The following is a 24,383-nucleotide window of genomic DNA, read 5'->3' on the forward strand; positions in this document are numbered from 1 at the left end:
AATAGAGCTTTGGGATAATGCAAAGCTTGCAGAACTGCTTTGAGAAAGGTTTCGTTTTTTTTTTTATAACAGTGCTCCTGAGAAATTAAAAGGCATTAAATGTGTTCCCTCCTTCTCTCAGAAGGTTCTCTCTGCAGCAGGATGTCAGTAACCTGCAGTGCAGAGGGCTTTTGGAGACACATTCTCCATCAAGATTCCTGCTCTTGCCATCTTCTGAATTAGATGAATTGCCATCTCCTGAATGAATATGTATACACATATTAGGTGAGAAGTGATGCTCTAATAGGTCAGTAGATGTAGCATTGCTGCCTCTCAGCTCCAGGGTCCCTGGTTAGATCCTGAGCTCAGGGTAGTGTCTGTGCAGAATTTCTCTGCATATTCTCCCTGTGTCCATGTGTGTTCCCTCTTACCTCTGAAAAAAGCATACCAGTAGGTAGATGTGACTAAGATAAATTGCGCACTGCAATGGACTGTTGTCAAATCTGCGGAGAATTCTCCTGCATAATGCTCAGTGTTCCTGGGATAGGCTTCAGATCCACTGCGACCCTAAAGTGAGTGAATAATAGCAGTAATAATAGTAGTCTCAGTCAGTCAGTTGTTTGTCATACTTCAGACAATATTTGAAATAAACAATCAAAAACATATTTGATTTTGTATTTTTATTCAATGTTCAGCCAGTCAAAATGGGGAGGGTATCTTCTTTTTACTGAAAAGAAACTGAAAGAGACATATTGACAGATTTTTCCATTTCTATACAAGACAAAGTATTATTACACACAGAACAAGATAGAACTCCAGAAGTACAACATGCTTCAAATGACATAACACATACAGAAACAACAGCATAGAAAGTTGACAGGTAGAAAGTTTACAAAACACACAGCCTTTAGACCTACAAACAACACCATAAAGGATTTTAGGGGACTGGGGTGTAAACAATTCTCTCTCTTGTTTTTGTAAATTCCCTGGAAATTAAATTATGCTAATTTTTTGTCTTTTGCAATTATCAAATGCATAAGAATGGAATAAAACAAAAATTAATGGTCATGTGATTGTGCTCATGGTTGAAACCTGAAACACAGCTCACAAATACTGCCTTTATGAGCCTTTTCATATAAAATAATATTAAGGAAAAAAAATTCTAAAGCTCTGTATTTTTCAAATAACAGTATAATAAATATAAATAAAATATAATAATAATGTTTGAAAACAATGTATAAAATGGGCTATAGGATAAAACCTTTTTTTTTAATCACAGTTTGACCCATGAAAGGGATGAATGTTTTATTTGAATTTTTTTTTACCTTTACAATGTTTTGATTGTCATCACTGTTTGCTGACTATTACCTCAAACATTTTCACACTGAAAATATTTATATACAGTGTCTGACAAAAGTCTGAAATGTTTTTTTGAGCAATATTAAAACAGCTGTAAAAGATCCACTTCAGAATTCAAATCAAATAATCAAGTCATAATAAAATAATGCTCTGCCAATAAGCATGGACTATATAAGAAGCTACTTTCCAATTGACCATACAATAGAAACATTATCTGGGACTATTTAAATGTATTTATAATTTCAGTCAAACAAACAAACATAATTACAATTTGGATCTTTTAGCTCTGCCCTTTGGATATTGAGATAATTAGCATAATGTGCAAAACTATTTTTTAAGCTTCTCTTCTACAAATTTTTATTAAATGTTCAAAAAATTTGCTCAAAGCATCAGACTTAATTTTTTTTAAAAGGATAATGCATTGTCAAAACTGTTTGCCTGGCCTGGTTTGACAGGCCTGTGAATATGACAGCAAAGACGAAACAGGAAGTGAGGACATATCTCCAACACTTCTGCCTATCCACACCAAATTTGATTATACATGTATGGTACATGAATTTGAGGTAGTCTATCAATTTTGACACACGCATCTTAATAGGGGGTGCTCTAACATTCAGTTAACCGTTTCTCTGGAACTGCTGTCTGAATTGAAATTGTGTATGCTACATCCATCTGCTAGTCTGGCTCACTAAATTGGTTGAAAATATTTTCACACTGAAAATATTTATGTACAATGTCTGGCAAAAGTCTGAAATGCTTTCCGGGCAATATTAAAAACAGCTGTAAAGATCAACTTCAGAATTCAAATCAAACATAATAAAATCATTATCTGCCAATAATCATGGACTATATAAGAAGCTATTTCCAGTTAATCATACAATAGAAACATTAAACAGAGATTATATGATTATCAGTCAAACAAACAAACTGTAATACAAACAATAATGTAACTGATGTACTGGTGGGTGACAAATTAAAGGAAACCAGTAGCTCTGTTATGCTGTAGGGGAATTTTGCTGGTATGGTTTGGGTCTACTTGTCTCCTTAGAGACAATTATCACTGCAAATTTATTCTGAGTGAGCACTTTTATCCTATGATGAACCATTTCTGTCCTGATGGTAGTGGCCTCTTCCAGGATGACAATGCCCTTTCCAACAGAACATGAGGGGTTGCTTAATGGTTTGACAAAGATAAAAATAATGTAAATCATATCTTAACTCACTTGCACACCTATGGGAGATTTTGATCTGATATTTTAAATAGTTCTCTTCACCACCATCATCAAAACGCCAATTGTGGGAATATTTTTGGTGTTCATCCCTCCAGTACAGTTCGAGAGACTTGTAGAATCTATGCCAAGGCGAACTTTCAATACCTTACTAAGACACATTTATGTTGGTGTTTCCTCTAATTTGTCACATTTAAATTGCTTGAACTGTGGAAACAGAGATGGTAGTATATGTGTAAACAATGTAAAAGAGATGCCAAATCCCTATAGTTCTTCCTTTATCTCCATATTTTTCTCCACACTTTACTTTGTGACAGCTTGAGTTCTACATAATCTACCCACTTCCAAAGACTAGTTACACATGGCACTGGCTTGTGGTTACCATATCAACTGCTTGTTGCTATTACTAAAACATGTTATACATACCTGAGAATCCCTTCTGCATGGACATGTATATTTGTGTACATATGTGTGATGGAAATGATGAATTGGGTAGAGATATTTTATGAATCCAGGTACCTCAATTTTTTAGTTTATGCTATGTTAGCATGTGATCACTCAGTAACTTAGTTTGATTGTAGCAATGTGTTATGACAAATACACTATATGGCCACTGTATACACTATATATATATATATATATATATATATATATATATATATATATATATATATATATATATACCTGACCATTACACCCATATGTGCTTTGTGAACATCCCATTCCAGATTTAGTCCCCCCTTTGCTGTTATAATAATCTCCACTCTTCTGGGCAGGCTTTTTATTAGATTTTGGAGTGTTTCTGTGCAGATTTCTGCCCATTCAGCCACAAGAGAATTAATGAGGTCAGGCACTGATGTTGATCGAGGAGGGCTGGTTCACAGTCAGCATTCCGATTCATTCCAAAAGTGATCAATGGGGTTGAGGTCAGGGCTCTGTTCAGACCATATGAGGTCTTCCACACCAACCTTGGCACAACACGTCTTCATGGACCTCGTTTTGTGCACAGGGGCATTGTCCTGCTGGAACAGGTTTGAGTTTCCAGTAAAGGGAAATCTTAATGCTACAGCATATAAAGACATTCTAGACAATTGTGTGCTTCAAACTTTGTGGCAACACTTTGTGAACGGCCCACATATGGGTGTGAAGGTCAGGTGTCCACATACTTTTGGCCTTATAGTGTATGTTGAAGTAGATTTCATACTACATATTGGTTTCTATTAGACAATACGAAAGCATAAATGGTAATGTGCTAACATGACCAGAACTTTCAGTAGGCTGACCCAGGATTTGGCAATCCTAGTAGCACTGATAGTGACTATAAATGCTACTTTTTGGCCAGTCTTCTTTATAAAAATTCTCATAATTGGCCCAGTGCTATGCTAAATAAAATAAGACATTAATGAAAAAGAAGAATAAAAAAAATAACCATGACTTAAATGAGCTTGCATCCCCACAGTGTAAATGTCCTTTGTGGTTGTTACACAATTGACTGGCCCAACACAATAGAATGGTGCAATTTCTAGATTTCTACAATGTTCATGTCTATATAAAAATAAATCAGTTACACTGTATGTGTACAACTTTGTGAGTGTATGCAGAAATGTAAATCATCACATATTACCATAAGGACAACTCTCCTCATAGTGAACCCATTCACTCACTCCCACTCAGGCATTTTAGACATTCAGACATTCATACCTGCAATTAAGTAAGGCTAGTTTCTTAACGGGAATAGGGATTGGGTTGCACTCGTAAACAGGCTATAACTTTAACTTGATCTAAAGCCTAATCTTGAAAGTGGGCTCTGGACAATGGCTAGATGACTTTGGCAGTGAATGACTGTCCCTGTCTGTACTTTACAGATCTGTTCTGTCTGTTCAGTGTTGAATTTTCCATTCCAACCTGACTGCACAAAATTAATTATGTCAGATTCTGACAACAGTCACATCTGCTTCGGTTTACCTTGAGGCATGCCAGTGCAGGCTACCTAACACCAACACAGCAAACACACAAAAAATTGGGAGAGACAGGAAGAGATATGGGCTGTGGTACATCTGTGGACACTGCACTGAGCATTCAGGTTTACTATCTCCATTGCCTTTGCCTCCTTCCGTGCTCTTTTTTTGTCTGTAGTCACTAAATGCATTCAAATGTCTCAGAGGCTTTCATCAAAGGTGTTGGAACGTCCTCTGTCCCCTCTACATCTATGTAAAGCATCGAATGCCAAATGGTTATCATGACTTCCACTTGGATTGCTTCCCAATGGGAATCGACAGTTCTGACCGAGCAGCCTTTGTGCAGCCTCCAGGTGGTTGGTGCCTCTCTGGTAGCCAATATTTAGGTGAGGCTTGGTGCCCAGACCTCCGAGCAGACAGTCTGATGGACTGCTTTCTCTGAGATGTTCTTCATCATCTGTATCAGCATCAATGTACCTGTTGATAGAGGCATCATGAAATGTGAAAACAGTAGGTGTGAGTGCAACTCCCTCCGGTGTCTTTGGTGGAGTCCTGCTGCTAGCTGTAGTGTAGATAGATACTTCTGGGCTGATCAGGGAGCGATCTGAGGGAGCAGAGCTGTCTGATAAAAGGCCACCAGCTGGACTTGAATCCCCATAACCATGATGATTCACTCTAAGAGAACGTGTTTTCAGAAGATTTCCACCATGATGTGAACCCTCTACGTCAGGAGGCTTTGCAGCAGAACATGGTGGAGTAAGCATGGGTTCATGTTCCATGGTTGTCTGAAGGCTTGGATTAGCACTGACCCGTCCTGATAATCCAGAACTGTGTGAAAAACGAGAACTCTCTGGGAGGGACAAGCCCACTGCTGAATTGTAAGGGAATCGTGCGTTTTCTTGGAAGTCTGTGGCACAGCTGATGTAGCTGTCAATGCTGGACAGACTTTTCATATCCACCACTCCTTCATGACCCCCAAATGGACCAACTCCTTGACCTGGCAAGGTACCTAGCTCAATCTCATCCCTTCTGCTACCTGCACGGGATGAACTCCTGTCTTTGGTGTTGAGGTTGGGTTGTGACTGAGTCTTGGTCATCTGGTTGTACACTTCCTCTAATTTCTGTGGATTGAGCCTCTGAGGGCTGGAGGCCCTGGCTTTGCCTGGGGAGCCCTGTTCTTGATTGAATGACCGATTGGAGCTGGTGTCAGATGCAGCTCTCTTGGATGACCATTTCCAGCGACTAGGTGAGAGATGGTTGTCTTGAAGCTTCTCGCCCTTCTCCATCATGACCACATCAAGAAGCTCTGCACCACGGGAAAAAGCATCCCTAACATTCATAGAAACGATGCTGCCATTGCGCTTGGCTCGTTCTAAAGCCTCACGTCTCTTGATGGCTTTCTCTTGCCTCTTCTGCTCCTTATAGAACTCAGAGAAGTTGTTTACAATGATAGGGATAGGGAGTGCAATGACCAGTACTCCAGCAATGCAGCAGAGACCTCCAACTATCTTGCCTAACAATGTCTTTGGGTAAATGTCCCCATATCCCACAGTGGTCATGGTAATGGTAGCCCACCAAAAGGAGGCAGGTATGCTTTTGAACTTTGTGTCATCTTCATCCTTTTCAGCAAAGAAGACCAAACTTGAGAAGATCATGATGCCCATTGCCAAAAAGAGGATTAGCAGGCCAAGTTCATTGTAACTGCGTCGTAACGTGAAGCCGAGAGACTGTAGCCCCGTTGAGTGACGAGCTAATTTTAGGATTCGCAAAATGCGCATAATCCGAAAGATCTGCACCACTCGCCGCACATTCTGGAACTGCAGTACACTTTTGTTGGACTCTGTGAGGAAGATGGTTACGTAGTATGGAAGGATAGCCAACAGGTCAATGACATTGAGTGGACCTTTGAAAAACTTCCATTTATTGGGTGCAGAAAGAAAGCGAAGGAGATACTCCATGGTAAACCAGGCAATGCAAACTGCCTCAACATGGGCCAGTTGAGGGTTGTCCGTGCTCTGGCCAAACTCATCTATGTCTTGAAGTTCTGGAAGCGTGTTGAGAGACAGAGCGATGGTAGACAGCACAATGAACAATATGGAGATGATGGCCAATATCTGTAGATTAGAAATATCAGAAAACACAATTAGAGAAATTTTTATTTATTTATGTGGATTATGTTCTTTTACAATCCCTAAAGTATATATAATTATATATATTGTATATCTAATTGTGTTTCTTTGTTGTTTAGATCAGTGACTGGTTCTCTGTCAAACAGATGGTATACACTCACCGTCCACTTTAATAGGAACACATGTACACCTGCTAATTTATGCAGTTATCCAATCAGCCAGTCATGTGGCAGCAGCTCAATGCAAAAAATTTAACCATGAGGTGGATGGGCTACAACAGCAGAGGACTACATTGAGTTCCACTCTTGTCAACCAAGAACAGGAATCTGAGGTTATCGTTGGCACAAATTCACCTAAGATGTTTTTTTTTTGTTTGTTTTCCGCACAATTCTGTGTAAACTCTAGAGACTGTTACATGTGAAAATCCCAGGAGATCCGCAGTTTCTGAAATACTCAAACCAGCTCGTCCGGTACCAACAACCATGCCATTGTTAAACTCACAGAGATCACACTGTTCCCCATTCTGATGTATGATGTGAACAACTGAAGCTCTTGACCTGTATCTGCAGGATTTTATGCATTGTGCTGCTGCCACATGATTGGCTGATTGGATAACTGCATATAAAAGTGGACAGGGAGTGCACATTTTTGCTATATCCTGGCTCCTGACACACCTGTACCAATATGTAAGATTGCTGTCTATACCTGGTTAAGGTTTTTTCGAGAGCTGGGAGAGATCAAAATATAAACACTCTGGGGGGTCACCTTTAAATTATTATAGAACTTATAACATAACCAAGCAGTAACAATCAGTAGTTAACATGTATCTCTTTTGGTGTGGACAATCCTATAACCTGTCAGAGCTTTTCCTCCAACCAAGAAATATATCAGTGAATTACATAGATTTAAAGTGAATCACAGGCCCCCAATGTCAGGAAGGTTCACATACATTCTAGAATATAATGTGCGTTTGGGTCTCTAATTTCATTTCTGCTAGATAATTAGATTGATAAGTAAACTAATATTGGTAGAATAAAAAGACAAACTGTAATTTATATCAGTAAAACACTGCTTATCTCAAAACACCAATTATTCAGCCAGTTGTACACATGCATTCCTTATTGAAAATTGGCTAATCAAGTGATAATACAATGTTTCCCCCAGAAAACAAATCTCTAAAAAAAGAACGAAAAAATATCAAAACAAACAAACAAAAAAACAAACAAACAAAAACTAAAGCTAATTTTTTTCCCCAGAAAAATATGTGTTCAGAATATTATATATACTTTGCTTTGGACAAAAGAAGTAAAGGAACACAGAACAGTTCATGTCCGTAATTTTTATGTACATTGTACCTTAATACAGTTTGTTAGGAAAAGAAAACCATAGACTACAGATGCACTGTGTGTGAAATGTTTTGCTATGCTGCTGGGTGTTATGACAGCCCAGGGAGCAGGGTGTTAAGGCTGTGGACAGTGCTGTCTGTGATGTTGTAGCAGCCCAAGGCCTGGTCTAATCCTTACACAGTCTGCATCTGGCACAAGGATACAGCAGGATTGTTCTGTCCCTAACACTGTACACAGGTCCTTCAAAGAACAGCCCCTGTACTGATTAGTCTTTGTCAGTTTTGAGTACTGCCACAGGAGAGCAAGAAGCATGTTTGAAAATATGATTTTGCTTATAACATATGACTGAGTTGCTGAAAAACTGGATACACAATCATAAAGAGGGGCACAGGCACATATCTGAAAGTCTGTAGGTAACAGCTATATGTAACAAGAGCAAGAGGACCCTCAATTAACATGAAAAACTATTGTATGCACCCCTGCTCACAGTTCCCCCACCCTGCCCACACACAGACATACTTAAATGAAAATGTTCTCCCCGTTCAACACACTGAGAAGGAAACGGCTCATCCCAGTTGCCATTCACCTGCTAGCCCTTAGCCACCACCAATCAGAGAAGGAGAGCACTGTTGCCATGACACCATGGCAGATGTGAATTAACAGCTTAACTGTTTACCTCTGTTACACTGTCTATTTCCTTTGTTTTAATATTTTTACTTTGTTTTAATATTATTATTAATTAGTAATGTATTCATCATATAACCCCTCCCATGCTTGTTTCAGGTAATTTATTTTTCTGTTTTCCAAAAGTATCCAAAATTATACAATTACAGCTGATTAATAATACACAGTATGTCATTTTGTATGCAGTAATAAATGGTCCTTAAATCGTGATTGGTTAATATCAACCAAAGTCTTTCAATATGTGCATGAATTCAAAAGAAGAGAGAAGCAGGGAGATTGCAACTGTCATTTTTTCTTGTGCATAGTTGGCATGTTTGTATGCGTGTGTGTATTCACAAAAATAGTAAAACAAACATATGTGTTTGTGAGTACATGCTGAAAAGGCTTACCCTCACCTTTGGCCATTCTGAGCCTTTCTCTAAGAACTCCTTGTTTGACCTTGACCACACTGCTGCAGATCTGTCTCCATAGCAACCATGTCTATACTCAACATGAGGCCTAAGCATGGAAGGGCTTGTATGTTCATGGAGATTTCTTTCCTTTCAGAGTCTCTCGTCCCTCTAGTCCTCTGTATCCCAGTATTGTGTCTGTTTCTCCTTTTTCTTTAGAGCTGCACTCGATGTTTAGAGAGTGGAAAATTGAAGATTGTGTTGGAATGGCAGCAGTCTGTTTTAATGATCTCCTCACATTTTTTTTTTACTTCAGTTCTCACCTTCAAGACCACTATGGGATCAACATGACTCTCGTGTTTTTACACTATGATCACATCTGGGAGCAGCCTGCTGCCATCAATCCTATTAGCACCTCTCAATTTACAGATAGAATTCATTATGAAGCGAGGAAGGTTCATAGTTTGATACTAATTGGTAGTTCATTAATATTATTTTAACTTAATACTAACAGATAACATTTATAAAATCATTTAGACATACTTGAAAGACTACATTTTCTGCATTTTCTCTTTTCTTAGACAGACAGTTCAGCTTTGACACATATAGCAGTGCTGTGGAGCCTCACTGGATAAGCATCAAGCAACTAACTGGAAAGCTGTGAGTTCCAATCCTAGCATCGCCAAGATGCTACTCTTGGGCACTTGAGCAAGACCCTTAATCCCTCAAGTGCTCACTATCTCAATTGTAAGTTACTTTGGATAAAAGCTTCAGTAAATTAGTAAATTGTAATTGTATGGGAATATAACTTGTAGTCAGGACTATTGTGCAGGACAGTTAGTGTGTGTGGTGACTTGAGCAGACTGTTTCTGAACCTGCCTCCAAGCCCTTCAGAAAGTGACACTGTCTCCACGGTTACCAAGTAAAGACCATGTTTTCCATATTTTCCACAACAGTCGAATGACAATGCACGGGTCTCTGTAGGACTAGTGGTTAGGCCACAACGCTCTTTCTAATGTGGGCTGGGTTCGATTCCTGGCCAGGGAGCCATGCAACAGTGCGCTCTCAGTGCTGGTCCCAAGCCCAGATAAAATTGGGGAGGGTTGCGTCAGAAAGGGCATCCGGAGTAAAATTTGTGCCAAATCAAAAATACGCAGACTGCTGTGGCGACCCCTAACAGGAGCAGCCGTAAGAGGAACAACAACAACAAGTCAAATGACAATGCATGCACACATACACAAATGATCATGCTAATACACAAAATCTTGTGAATAACAATACATTCAAGTCTTCACACAGCTCCATGAATGACTGGAAAAATTTGATTCCTGTTCTCTTGTTTTGTTGCTCTTTTTTGCTTTTTTCAGCTGTGTTTTAGCAGTCCTCGAGACATGAACCAAAATGCAGCTGTGCACTGCGAGTGCACATACAGACACACACACACACACACACATACAGGCAGCTGACCTAAATGGCTGGGCTTTGGCATAGCCACATTTTCTCATATATTATTCATGTGGCTGAATGCTGGGGGAGAATCCTGTCTTAGTGTCTATATTTAAACCCACCCAGACAGTTACAGAGCTATTTATAGTATAGCCGAGGGGACAACAGTAGTCTAGAGAAGTACCATTTCTAGACATGCATACACTTTTTTTTTATCCTTGTGAGGACTATACATTGCCATAATTATTAATGCAACTAATTAATTAATTAATTATTCATGTATGTTGAGTGGCAGGTGGCACAGTACCAACATGTGGTTTGTGTTAATGTATGTATGTTGATGTGTACAGAGATGTTGGTGTCAGGAACATGCCATTGGTGTCATTCACTCCAACAGACTCTAATCACAAGAACACACACACCAGCAACATACAGAGTTAAGACATACATATCATCCCAACCCTACGTACACACAAGCTAATCTTGGTAGAGACAGCTGTGCGTCCAAGCATACGACACTGTTGCTATGGTGACACTGACGACAGGCTTTTTAGCATTGCAGAGATGGAAGTGTGTGTATTGTGAGCGAGGGTGAGTATGAAGATGAGGACATTGATGAAGAACCAGAACAAAACTACTACAAACAAAAGGTGTAGGCAATGTAAGCAGGAGTGGTGTAAACCTATAACACCCCAAAATATTTCAATTTAATCATGGATCATGAATTCCTGTTCTGTACAGTCCACAATAACAAAGAATAAATTGCAAATTGACTTGACTTGAAATATTTCTTCTTAGACGTCTTAAATTATTTATGTGTTATGGTTATTCATGCACATGTACTTCTCCCCTCTTACAGGTGTGACAATATAATAGTATGTCTTCATACCTTGATCAGTTATGTGGGGCAACAGATTTTCAAAACAGGACCATAACAAAACCCACCTGTTGTGTTCTGGTCAAATTTGCTATTTTCTTCTAAATATGAGACAGAAAGCATAACTATGGTGGCATCAGGCTTAATGACCTTATCAAGGCTATGCATCTGAACACATTTTCATGTGCTTGATGATAAATTATAACTTGTTTTGTTGAGAATTGGCTCCTCCAAATTACCCCTTGGTGAATGTTTGAATGAGTGTGTTTGGAAAATCAGTGCTCACGTTACTTTGCGATGGACTTGCTACCCACCCGGGGTGTATTCCTGCCCAGTGTTCCTGAGATAGGTTCTGGCTTTACCATGACCCTGGCCAGGATTAAACAGTTACTTAAGATGCATGAAAGAATGAATGGTTTTGTACCTAAAACAATTATTTTTAGGTAGTTTTTCATATTAGGAATTTCAGTCAAATCTGACCAGCCATAGAAAAGGAATGGGTGAGACTAAAAGAAGAAGCAGAATAGGAATTCTCTCACATACACATACACATACAGTATACACCTTTAGGACATATAGCAACTTTGGGATGAGTTGGAATGCTGACTGCACGCCAGGCCTCCTCACCCAACATCAGTGCCTGACCTCACTAATGCTCTTGTGGTTAAATGGGCAAATCCCCACAGCCACACTCTAAAATCTAGTGGAAAGCCTTCCCAGAAGGGTGGAGGCTGTTATGGCAGCAAAAAAGGACTAAATCTAGACTGGTATGTTCAATAAGCACATATGATTGTGATGATTAAATGTCCACATACTTTTGGCAATATAGTGTATGTATTCACTGGCCACTTCAGTAGGAACACCTCAGTGACTTTGATTGTGGTATGGTCATTGGTGCCATACTGCCTGGTTTGAGTATTTCCAAAACTACTGATCTCCTGGGAACAGAACAGTCTCTAGAGTTTACGCAGAATGGAGTAAAGGGAAGTTCTGATGATTGCTGATGAGAGAGGTCACAGAAGAATGGCCAGAGTGTTTTGAGCTGGCAGGAAGTCTACAAAAACTCAAATAACCATTGTTTACAACCATAGTAAGTATAAAAGCATTTTGGAATGCACAACACATTGAACTTTGAGGTGGATGGGCTACAAGAGCAGAAGACAAGAATTGGGTTCTTCCTGTCAGCCTGTAAGGTACAGAATCTGAGGTTACAGTGGGCACAGTTTCACTGAAAGTGGACAGTTGAAAATTGGAATAACACTGCCAAACAGAGTAGCAGAAGGGGCAAACTAGACCAGAGAATGAGTAACAATGGCTTAGTAGTCTAGGCAGAGAATGCAAACAAGAGCATGTGAAATTATGGAGCAGACTGTGTCACAGAGTCCAAATAAAGAACAGATTTATTAGAATGATATATAAGAACAGATAATTAGAATGGCAGTTGCCGGGATTACAGTTGGAGGAGATAGGGGAAGTGAGCATTGGAGAAATCTTTTGAAACTCTGTGCAAGATTAAATGCATAAAATCCAACTGTGGTTCAAATGACCCTTGGTGAAGTTCATGCTATGCATTTTCTGAGGTGCTCTTTGGAAGGATTTCCTTCTAAATAGCTTGTTGTTATTGTGGTCGCGTCAAATAACTGCAAATTGAATTGAAACATTGCCTCCCTCAAAATACTCAGTAATAATAATAATACTCAATAATTGTGCTACATTCAGAGAAAATACTATTGAGAGAAGGAATATTTTAATGCAAGTGTAATTAGAATGGGCAAAGTAGAATTTTTAAATGGCTGATGAAATATAAATCTTTGCAGACAGACCCTCTAGTCATTTTAAGAGAAGAGTGTGGCACTATGACAATACCGACAAAGAGTGGTGTATTTTAATTTCAGCAACAAATTAGTATCCCAGGATAAAACAGTATTATATCAAAACACTTTTAATTGCAGACATACTGAGTGTACTTTCCTCTGATTTATAATGAAATGGTTTAAGGTTTTGTCTGTTAAATCAACTCCTGCTTTATTGGTTCCGTTTAATTACATAACAATTCATTGAACATATCCTTAAGATGCAGTTGTGTACTAATTTTGACCCAGCAGCTTCTATAGCAATAGCTATCATTTGCCCATTTTTACTTGCAAATACAGTGCATATTAAATGGTATTTTTAAAATAATGTTATTCATTAAATGAATTATTTAACAGCAACAAGCTTACTGCATTTGAATATTTTGGCCATACTTTACTCTTAATTCCCTTCTCACCTCCATGGCATCACAAAGAAACACTGAGAGTCACATTATGGACTCAGCACACGCTGCACACTCTTACTTCAGTGCTGAAACACAAGCTATCACCATGGAAACCAGTGTAGTTCACCATGGAAACATGACTTGGATGTCAATGGTGGAGATGAATGGGTTTGCTGCGATTAAAGGTGCAAGTATTCACAAGGCATTCATACATACACTCTATACACTTCCAAACCTTGTCAGCATTTATGCTGAATGTATACTTGATCAAAAGATTATAAAATATATTTGCAGTGTTTCCCACATATATTGTGCCCTGCCCAGGTAAACTGATGTCTGCCCAAGTATATTTTGTCCTATTAAAAAAAGTCTCATTTTATTATTTATTTTTTCCAAGGAAAAAAAAAACCACACACATTGTTTTCAACTTAGTGGTGACATGAATGAAGCTCAGAGTCAGGGGGAGTGAAAGAGAGAGGGGAGAGGAGAACAGCACAGCACTGCGGAAACTTTAAGAAATACAGCAAGATGTAACTGCTCCTACTTTTCATTACACCAGGCAGGAATCTAGTATATGAAATGTTTTACTTTCCAAACTTGCTTATGGTTGGTGCAAAGATCAAATAAGTGCATCTGTAAAAACAGTTACTCTGTCTACAGATATTTTAATTGCTTCCTTCACACAGTGAATGTAATGCTCTGATCACATTGTTGGTTATGTGCCATACTGACATGGGCATAAGCCTAATAGATTCAGTTTGTAAAAAGTCAAAATATCATCTGTCAAACTTTTTGCAATTCATGCACGCCATTGCTTAGACTGCAGCAATGGCATGTGCCAAAGTTGTATTCAGGGCTAGCTGGTACAGTATAAATGGTCAAGCAGGCAAAAATACTTTAAAAATAAGGGTCAGTCTTTGGCATCCACATCTCATTAGTTGCTGTTAACCAAAAGCCTTAAAGTGGATTACTTTTTAATTTTGTGAAACCAAGAACAATAGCACAACAAGAGGTCATAAGTAAAAATATACACTGATCAGCCATAACAGTAAAACCACCTGCCTAATATTGTGTAGGCCCCCCTTGTGCCACCAAAACAGCTCTGACCTGTCAAGGCATGGACTCCATGAGACCTCTGACCTCTGTGCTGTGGTATCTGGCACCAAGACATTAGCAACAGATCCTCTAAATCCTGTAAGTTGCGAGGTGGAGTATCCATGGATTGGACTTGTTTGTCCAGCACATCCAGACACAGACTGAACTCTGTCATGTTCCTTAAACCATTCCTGAACAATTTTTGCAGTGTAGCAGGGGGCATTATGCTAATGAAAGAGGCCAATGCCATTATGGTATACCGTTGACATGAAGGGGTGTAACAATGTTTAGGTAGGTGGTATGTGTCAAAGTAACTTCCCCATGAATGCCAGTAAACAAGGTTTCCCCGCAGAACATTGCCCAGAGCATCACACTGCCTCCACCGGCTTGCATTCTTCCCAGAGTGAATCCCGGTGCCATCTCTTCCCTGGGGAAGCGACGCACACGCACCTGGCAGGCCACGTGATGTAAAAGAAAACGTGATTAATCAGACCAGGCTGCCTTCTTCCATTGCTCCATGGTCTAGTTCTGATGCTCACGTGCCTATTGTATGTGCTTTTAGTGGTGGACAGGGGTCAGCATGGGTACTCTGACCAGTCTTTGATTACACAGCCCCATACGCAGCAAGCTATGATGTACTGTGTGTTCTGACACCTTTCTATCATGGCCAGCATTAACGTTTTCAGCTACAATAGCTCTTCTGTTGGATCGGACCACACCTGCTAGCCTTGAGCGCCCATGATCCTTCCTTGGACCACTTTTGGTAGGTGCTAACTACTGCATACCAGGACCTGCTTCCAACACATCAACTTCGAGAACTGACTGTTCACTTACTGCCTAATATATCCCACCCCTTGACAGGTGCCATTGTAACGAGATAATAAACGCTATTCACTTCACCTGTCAGTGGTTTTAATGTTATGGCTGATTGGTGTATATAATGGTATAAAGTAGTGGCTGAGAGTGATTTCTTTCTAGCCAAGAGTGTGTGAAGGAATTACACTTGGTGAAATGCTCCATAGATTTGGTGAAATAATCTCCTGCCTCACTGCCTCAGATCCATCATGACCCTGACCAGGATAAAGCAGTTACTGAAGATAAATGAATAAATTTATTTAAGCCCTCTTCACTGATACATCCATAACACATCATCAGCAGTGATTGAGAAGACTGTAATATGTTTATGAGCCCCTAGAGAGATGCCATTTATTATGCAATGATGCGCTCCATGTATACCTTTAGTGTAGACAGCTCCCATTGAAGGACAAACAAAATGTTGTACTAGGAGCTCTTGCATTTAAGTGTGTTTCCTGGAATATTTAGTTGACCACCATCAGACACCACACAAACTGGCAAAACTAGACATTCAGCTGCTACTAAAAACAGTGAAGAGCCAGAGCACCTGGACAGGTTCTTTCCAAGATAATTTCTGACAGAATCTGCCCCATTCTGTATCTAAGAAGCCTAAATGTCCTCTTAATACAATTGCTGTTCTATCTGATATGCATATTGGATGTAATGCAAGTGGAAAACGAACATGATTGGTTGTAACCCTAGATCTGAAAGACGAATTCGCACATTTAATTGCTGTGTGATACAGGAAATCTCTTTACTTCCACAATAGCAGAGTGATGTACGATTCCTTTGAGTTAGCTTTAGCAACCTGGGTGTGAGTTGCCTTAGAGCTCCACACACTGCTCATTAATTTTTATAATGTACAGTATATAATGTCATTGTTTATAATGTCATTAATGTTTATAATGTAAATATAATGAGTTCTATTAATCTATAAACATTATTTGCACTTTTTAAAAAATAAAATAAAGGTTATTATTATTAAACATGTTATGACTGCTGGGTGGGCAGGACTTCTGAACAGTCTGTTGATAGATTTTTGTTAATTAAATAAAAATTAAATAAAATTTTTAAAATTCTCAATTATGGATGCAGTAATAAAATAGCTAGTGGGACATCCAACAGACTATGTAACCAGTATGCTAATTGTCCCATTCTGTCTGAACAGACCACAGTTTAAACTGTTAATATTACTGATGGGCCCTGTATGCCCACTACTGATCACACCAGACCTGCAGTCCCAGATGACCACAACATACTAGCATGTGCAAAAAGGGTTCAGCCACTCTTGTGAGTGCACATGCTATAACTATGTTGTAGTTCTGTGCAGGCAAATGGAAAATTTTCTAACTATATTAGAAACAATGGACATGAACACCTTATCTTGCATAGTGAACAAACTTTTGGAGCTTTTGCTAGAGGTAACTAGAGGTATCCTTTTCTGAGTCTACCATTATGTAGCAGCGCTGTTTATGCGCAAGGGACCTATTGACAGTTTACTGCTGGAGCACATAAACTAGTCACAACTTTTCTGAGAAGTCTGGAACATCACCAGCTGTTTGCGTGATTTGGAAAGCACCATAAAGGGGTAAAGAAAACAGTTGCACAAGCATACATCAATGAAGGTCAAGAAGTGCCTTCCACCATTAACTACCTCCTATGGCTGCCTCCTGGGTGGCACTAATTAGAGTGTCATATTTTGCAATATGGAGTGCACCATATACCTTTGCTTGATTTTACAGACTGAATGTTGCTTCATCGCAAACCCATGTGCTCTGTGGAAAAACTCCACTAGTTCTAAATGAAAATGTAATGGCTACCTTGCACTCACTCATGGAACCACAGTTATATACATATCTCTCCTTTTTCCATCAGTAGTCTAATACATAAGAGCCATTTTTTCTACTGCAGCACACTTATATTGGCTGGTACTACTTGACTGTGTTGCTGCTATTATTTCAGTTTTTACGTGTATGATTGCACCCATGCGCTATAAGGCAGCTCAACATAAAATTAGAGGGAATCAAATTTGAATGAATGAGGCTGGAATACTAGGATTTTAGACAGAAATTCATAAGCTAAATAAATGATAAAGTATATGCAGAAATAGATTCAAGTAATGTTTGAGAAGCAACTATGCTGAAGCACCTGATAAACAATTGCAGCCCTGTTTCATTAAAACCCCAGTAATTACACATTGAGATACATGCTTACTGGAAAACAATGCATGCATGGTGGCCTGGGAAAACTCTTCACATGATAAAATTATGACATTCTATTACATGAATTTCTGTAAATTGCAGTTGCTCTTTTGCATGTATCTCAACCAGAAATATAGTTACATTATTTGAAACTCTGGTTATGGCTAGAAGTGAAAAGGGGGAAAAATTGCCTTTAAACATTCAATTCCAACTCCACTGAAAGACACCAAGCATTGACAGTCTAAAAGCAACAAGTATTTGTTTATGTGTTTAATTTATGTTTATATGTAATAAATAAAATATATAAATAATAAATATTCACCATAAAACTTTCTATATTTATAAAAGCATTTACTAATAGCCTATAGACTGTTCTGGGGAGTCCAGGCCAATCCAGCAGTCATTCCATGTTTAATAATAATATTCTTAATTGCAAAACCTTTTATAAATGATTAGAATTCATTAGAATTCATTTCGGTTGGAATGATCTTAACAAGACTTCATACTGTCTCGAGAAAACAGGCTATATCAAGCAAATGCCATGCCTACCTCTAGATTTGTAACCTAATAAAATCGTGGGCACTTTATTAAAGACTATAATTGTTTTCCATCATAGATTTAATCACTTTGATCACATGCATTATCCACTTCCACAGTGTCTCTAGTCTCATAGACATCAGAATGACAGGCCTGTATAATAGTAGCAGTAGTATTCAAAGAGACCACATCCAGATCTAGTGAACTGTTGAAGATCTTTGCGAAGACGGAGGCCAGGTACATATTTTCTGACAGGAGAGTGAGACCCTGTCTGGGCCTGAAGGTTTCTTGGTCTTTTGAGCAAAGTGAGTAAGCCTGGGTTTTTCAAACCTGCAGTAAAATTCATTCAGGTCATCAGCCAGTTGTTGATTTACAGAGTTTTTTTGGGGTGTCTTCTGTAGGTGAGGTGTTGAACTCATTTCCACACTGTAATAGGGTGATCAGATGAAAGCTTTTCAACTTTTTCAGAATAGTTTCTTTTACTACTCTGATTTGCTTAGTGAATGTGTTCCTTTTCCAGTTGTACAGGATCGTATTTCCACTTCTGTTGGCTGCCTCCTTGGCTAGACAAATCTGCTTGATCTTGGTTGTGAACCATGGTTTATTGTTGTCGAATTTCTTCAACTTTCTATTGCTGTTGAAAAACTAAAGTATGACAACACAGTGTCTGTGAGCTCATCTAGGTCAGCAGCTGCAGTTTCAAAAATACTCCAGTCAGTGTCAGTAATTATGTAGCTCCAGCTTTATCTCTCTAGTCCCATCTCTTCATGGTTGTAACCACCGGCTTAGCATATTTTAGTTTTTGCTTATAGGTAGGAAGCCTGTGAACTAGACAGTGATCAGAGTGCCCTAAAGCTGCACAGTGGATAGAGTGTTAGACATTTCTTAAAACAATACAACAGTGGTCCAGGGTGTTTTTGCTCCTAGTGGAACACTTAAAGTACAGGTATTATGTGACTGAGGTTTGCTCTATTAAATTCCCCCATAATATTAAAAAGAGCATCCAGGTTATTCTGCTCCATATATTTAGTTAGCTTAATAAGTCCTTATTTGTTCTGTTAAGGTAATCCATTTTGATGAAGAGAGAGCAAAGTTTAGCAAGATGTAAACTCTGGAGTAGGGTTTGGAAGCCTCTCCCTCATAGTCTGACCAGCACACTTCTTCCACCTGTGCCTCCTAATTCTCACATAGAGCACTGATGCTCCTCCAGTTATGATGTCCAAAATAATCATCAGACTAAAAAAAGTCAGGGAAAAAATTACTCAGAGTAAACTGTCGAATGTTCAAAAGTTTGTCTCTGGTGTATTTGCATGAGGTAATGCACAAAGCAGTGCATACAGACAAAAACAAAGTAAAAACAAACAAAGGACTAGAGAGCATTCAACCAAAGCAGCCATCTGTGAGTGCCATCAGCACACTGTCCAATACTTCTGTTACAGTACTGCATGCCACCCTCTCCATAGTGTAAGTGGCAGAACACATGAATCATGTATTTATACCACTTACAAACTGAATCGAGATTAAATTGGAAAGTTTATATCAGATTGGACTTAATCAAAACATAATGTTCACCTCATAAGGAAAGCACTAACTAGCACACACTATTTGTTAACAACCTAACAATTAGAACGATCTTTAGTCAGACTGACCATTTTCCCTGCCATGTTTGTTAAATTGGCTCCTTATTTGCCTAATGTGACCTCTGCAGCAGACAGCATAGGCAAGTTTGAAAAAAAAAATCTAATTTTGGTGAAATATAGAAAGGTTTTCTTAAAGTAGGTATATCAAAGTATGTTACAGGCAGAAAAAACAATTTTGGTGAAAACCCAGTATTTTGTCATTTTTGGCTGTTTGCTAGATTCATTCGCAGTGACATCTGAAAAGTTTTCACAGTCCTCCACATATATGTGGCCCATGGTACCCTTCCATTTACTAACAAATGTCAAGGTTTTATTCATCTATTTCATTTAATTATTATCTATTAGCCACTGCTCCACAATATTTACCATGTTTCATCCCAACCCTTTCAAACAGCCAGTTTGTCTTACCTAAATAATAATAAGTATACAAAAATTGAGCAGCTTGTTCGGTGAAGTCCTATTGAAAAGCAAATGAAAGCCACTTTACTGACCCACTGACACAAATGAGGTGCTGCAGTGAGATGATTAGACTTAATTGTACAATAACATGCCTCATGGCTTCCAGAAGCATCTGTGCTTAGAGGTGACTCAAAACATTAGATGATTCATAAAACACTGGGTAATATTTTGCACCAAAGGCCTAAGTGTTGTATGTCAGAATTCACTAAAAGAATAGACCTCATAAAACTATTATAGTTTGAAGTGGTTGGATCAACTAAACCAACTCTGGTTATTTACAATGCTTAAATCATATGCAATATAATATGTTCACTCAGTGTCAGTAACTGCTTTATTCTGGTCAGGGTCATGTTGGATCTGGAGTCTACCCCAGTAACACTGGGGCAAGGCAGGAGAATTCACCCAGCCCATCTCAGGGCACCATTCACACCTAGAGGCAATTTAGCATAGCCAATCCGTCTATCTGTTTTTCTGGACAGTGGGAGGAAACCGGAGAACCCAGGGGAAACCCACACAGACACAGGAAGAACATAAGAAACTCCATACAGAGAGTAACCTGAGCTCAGGATGAAACCCAGGACCCTGGATCGATGAGACACTAATGCTACACACTGCATTACCCCAGCATGTCTAACCCTAACATTTAACTACTGCACCTGTAGTTTATATGTGATTACCCTGGATAATAGTTCTACTTCTTTTCATTCTGGACAGCCAGGGTGGTTTACTTGTTTCCTAGCTGAGTACCAAAAGTAAAGTCATCACGTCATGACTGTGACGCTATGTGCGTTGCCTATAAAAGTTCCCCACTACTGCATGCTCATCTTGTTTACGATTCTTGTCTTGTCGATGAGTTGACAAAATGGACTGAAAGACACTAAGTGCTATACTACTTTGATTCTTGCTAATAATCCTAATATTGTTATTTTTAAATTCACAGAGCCACATAGATGATTCTAATATTTGACTTACTACTATTTTCACCACAATTGATTGTCACTGATTTGTCTGAAGAAGACAAAAACCATGCTGCATATAGGCTGAAAATAAAAGAGCTGACTAAAACAGTTTGAAAAAAAACAAAGAAAAGTAGATGCAGGAAGCTATGCAAATAGAGCAGACCATATTGGTTCCATTATGGCAGCCCAGAACACGAAGGCAGTTTTGTGCCAGAACAGACTGTGATAAAGCCTCTAAAGCATGACAGTAGAGTATCAAGACTCTGAGTGGTTATTATCCTCAACAGAGTACAATATCAGCACTATGAGTAAGCACACCCTCAACAGAGAGCAGTATCAGAATGCTGACTGAATCTCATCCTCTGTAAATAACAGTATCAGCACTTGATTGATTTTCATTTAATTTTCATCTTGGCAGTATCAACCCTGAGTGCTTCTCTGTCTCAATAAAGTATTGTATTAGCACTATTTATGTGTGCTGTCTGTTATTGTTTGACTTTGATATGCAGCCTCCACTACTTCATAAATTTGTCTGTCTAATGTACGTTTGTAAGTTAAGCTAGAAATCTACATAATGCAGAAATATTACTAATTTTTCAGGAAAGAACTTGTGGTTATGTGTTATAATTTTTCTTAAGGTATGGATTTTGTCCATCCTGTTGTATCAGTATGTAAAACCTATATATATATAGTGCACAAAACCCACACATGCATCACAGCAAAAAAAAAAAAAAAAAAAAAAAAAAGGAAAAATCACTAAATGGCCAAACATGTGTGGACACCTCACCTGACCAATCACACATATTGTATCTGCATCCCATTCCAGATTTAATCCCCCTTTGCTGTTATAATAACTTTCACTTTTCTGGGAAGGCTTTCCACTAGATTTTGGAGAGTGGCTGTGGGGATTTGTCCATTCAGCCACACGAGCACTGATGTTGGGCGGAGAGGCCTGGCACGTAGTCTGTGTTCCAATTCATCCCACAGGTGTTCAGTGGAGTTGAACTCAGGGCTCTGTGCAGGCCACTTGTGTTCTTCCACACCAGCTTTGGCAGACCATGTCTTTATGGACTTCGCTTTGTACACAGGGATATTGTCCTGATGGAACATGTTTGGGCCTCTTAGTTCCAGTGAAGAGAAATCTTAATGCTCCAGCATACAAAGACATTCCAGAAAAGGCTGTGCTTCCAACTTTGTGTCAGCAGTCTTAGGGAAGACCCATATATGGGTGAGATGAAGTCCACACACTTTTGGCCATAGAGTGCAACATGATTTTCGACTTGCGCCACTCATCACCCCCTAAAATTGCTCACGCTTTCTCTATTTCACTGACCTTTCAGTCTTCTACTCACATCTCTAAAGTGTCATTGGTTGGTCAGTAATGGAATTCACATGATAAAGTCTTACATTTTTTTTCTGAAATTGAAATTATTGTCTGTGGTAATGACATGCACTCACCTAACATTTTATTAGGAACACCTGTACATCTACTCATTCATGCAATTATCTAATCAGTCAATCATGTGGCAGCAGTGCAATGCATAAAATCATGCAGATACAGGCCATCAGCTTTGGGTAATGTTCACATCAACCATCAGAATGGGGAAAAAAGTGATCTCAGTGATTTTGACTGTGGCATGATTGTTGGTGCCAAATGGGCTGGTTTGCGTATTTCTGTAACTGTTGATCTCCTGGGACTTTCACACAGAACAGTCTCTAGAGTTTACTCAGAATGGTGCAATAAAGAAAAAACATCCAGTGAGTGGCAGTTCTGTGGATGGAAATGCCTTGTTGATGAGAGAGGTCAACAGAGAATGGCCAGACTGAATCAAGCTGACAGAAAGGCGACAGTAACTCAAATAACCACTCTGTACAATTGTGGTGAGCAGAAAAGCATCTCAGAATCCAAAATGTGTTAAATCTTGAGGTGGATGGGCTACAGCAGCAGAAGATCATGTCGAGTTCCACTTCTGTCAACCAAGAACAGGATGCTGAGGCTGCAGTGGGCACAGGCTCACCAAAACTGGACAGTTGAAGACTTGAAAAACATAGCCTGCTCTGCTGAATCTCGATTTTTGCTGAGGCACACAGATGGTAGGGTCAGAATGTGGTGCCAACAGCATGAATCCATGGACCCAACCTGCCTCTGTCAACAGTCCAGGCTGGTGGAGGTGGTGTAATGGTGTGGGGAATGTTTCCTTGGCACACTTATGGGCCAGTTAATACCAATCAATCATTGCTTGAATGCCACAGCCTATTTGAGTATTGTTGCTGACCATGTGCATCCTTTCATCTTCTAATGGCTACATCCAGCATGATAATGCACCATGTCACAAAGCAAAAGTCATCTCAAACTGGTTTCATGGGCTTCCCTGTCACTGGATCTGAATCCAACAGAACACCTTTGGGATGTGGTAGAACGGGAGATTTGCAGCATGAAAGTACACCTGAAATCTGCAGGAATTGTATGATGCAATCATGTCAATATGGATGAGAATCTCAAAGGATTTTTTCCAAAACCTTGTGGAATCCATGACATGAAGAATTGAGGCTGTTTTGGGAGCAAAGGGAGGCTCTACCCAGTATTAGTGTAGTGCTCCTAATAAAGCATTCGGTGAGTGTATATGCAACTGATGTAGTAAGTAGAGATTGAATTTAAAAAGCCCTCCTTTTTGAGATGAGTTTCTAGATGTAGCAGTTGGAATGTAGCATGTTTCTGGATGTAGCAGTTGGAATGTATAACAGATTTTACATAACACAAAACTGTGGCTTTGATAAGAACCACCTTTGTGACTGTTGTGAATGAGAAAGGCAACTGAACAGCATTGTGACATTCCTACTGAATGATTTAAATGTGAAGTGGTCTGTCTGAAGCTAGAAGTTGGAAGATTTTTTTTGTTATGAAGAATAATAACAAATCTAATACTTTTCTTCCACTCTGAAAATCAAATATTGCATTTAGCATTTTTACTTAGATAATACAC

At 39.1% G+C, this 24,383-nt stretch overlaps 1 protein-coding gene across 2 annotated transcripts in view; it reads right to left on the reverse strand.

The window, feature by feature from the left end:
* Positions 1-3,256: 3,256 nt before the first annotated feature.
* The window catches only part of kcnb1 (potassium voltage-gated channel, Shab-related subfamily, member 1), a 28,532-nt gene continuing 7,405 nt past the window's right edge, over positions 3,257-24,383 (reverse strand). For both annotated transcript variants that reach the window (XM_053232028.1, XM_026922590.3), the window contains one exon: positions 3,257-6,639. In XM_053232028.1, coding sequence (XP_053088003.1) covers positions 4,726-6,639 — 1,914 coding nt within the window. In that variant the 3' untranslated portion in view covers positions 3,257-4,725. The remainder of the gene's footprint in view (positions 6,640-24,383) is intronic.

The sequence above is a fragment of the Pangasianodon hypophthalmus genome, chromosome 2, assembly GCF_027358585.1.
Source record: "Pangasianodon hypophthalmus isolate fPanHyp1 chromosome 2, fPanHyp1.pri, whole genome shotgun sequence".
NCBI lineage: Eukaryota > Metazoa > Chordata > Actinopteri > Siluriformes > Pangasiidae > Pangasianodon > Pangasianodon hypophthalmus.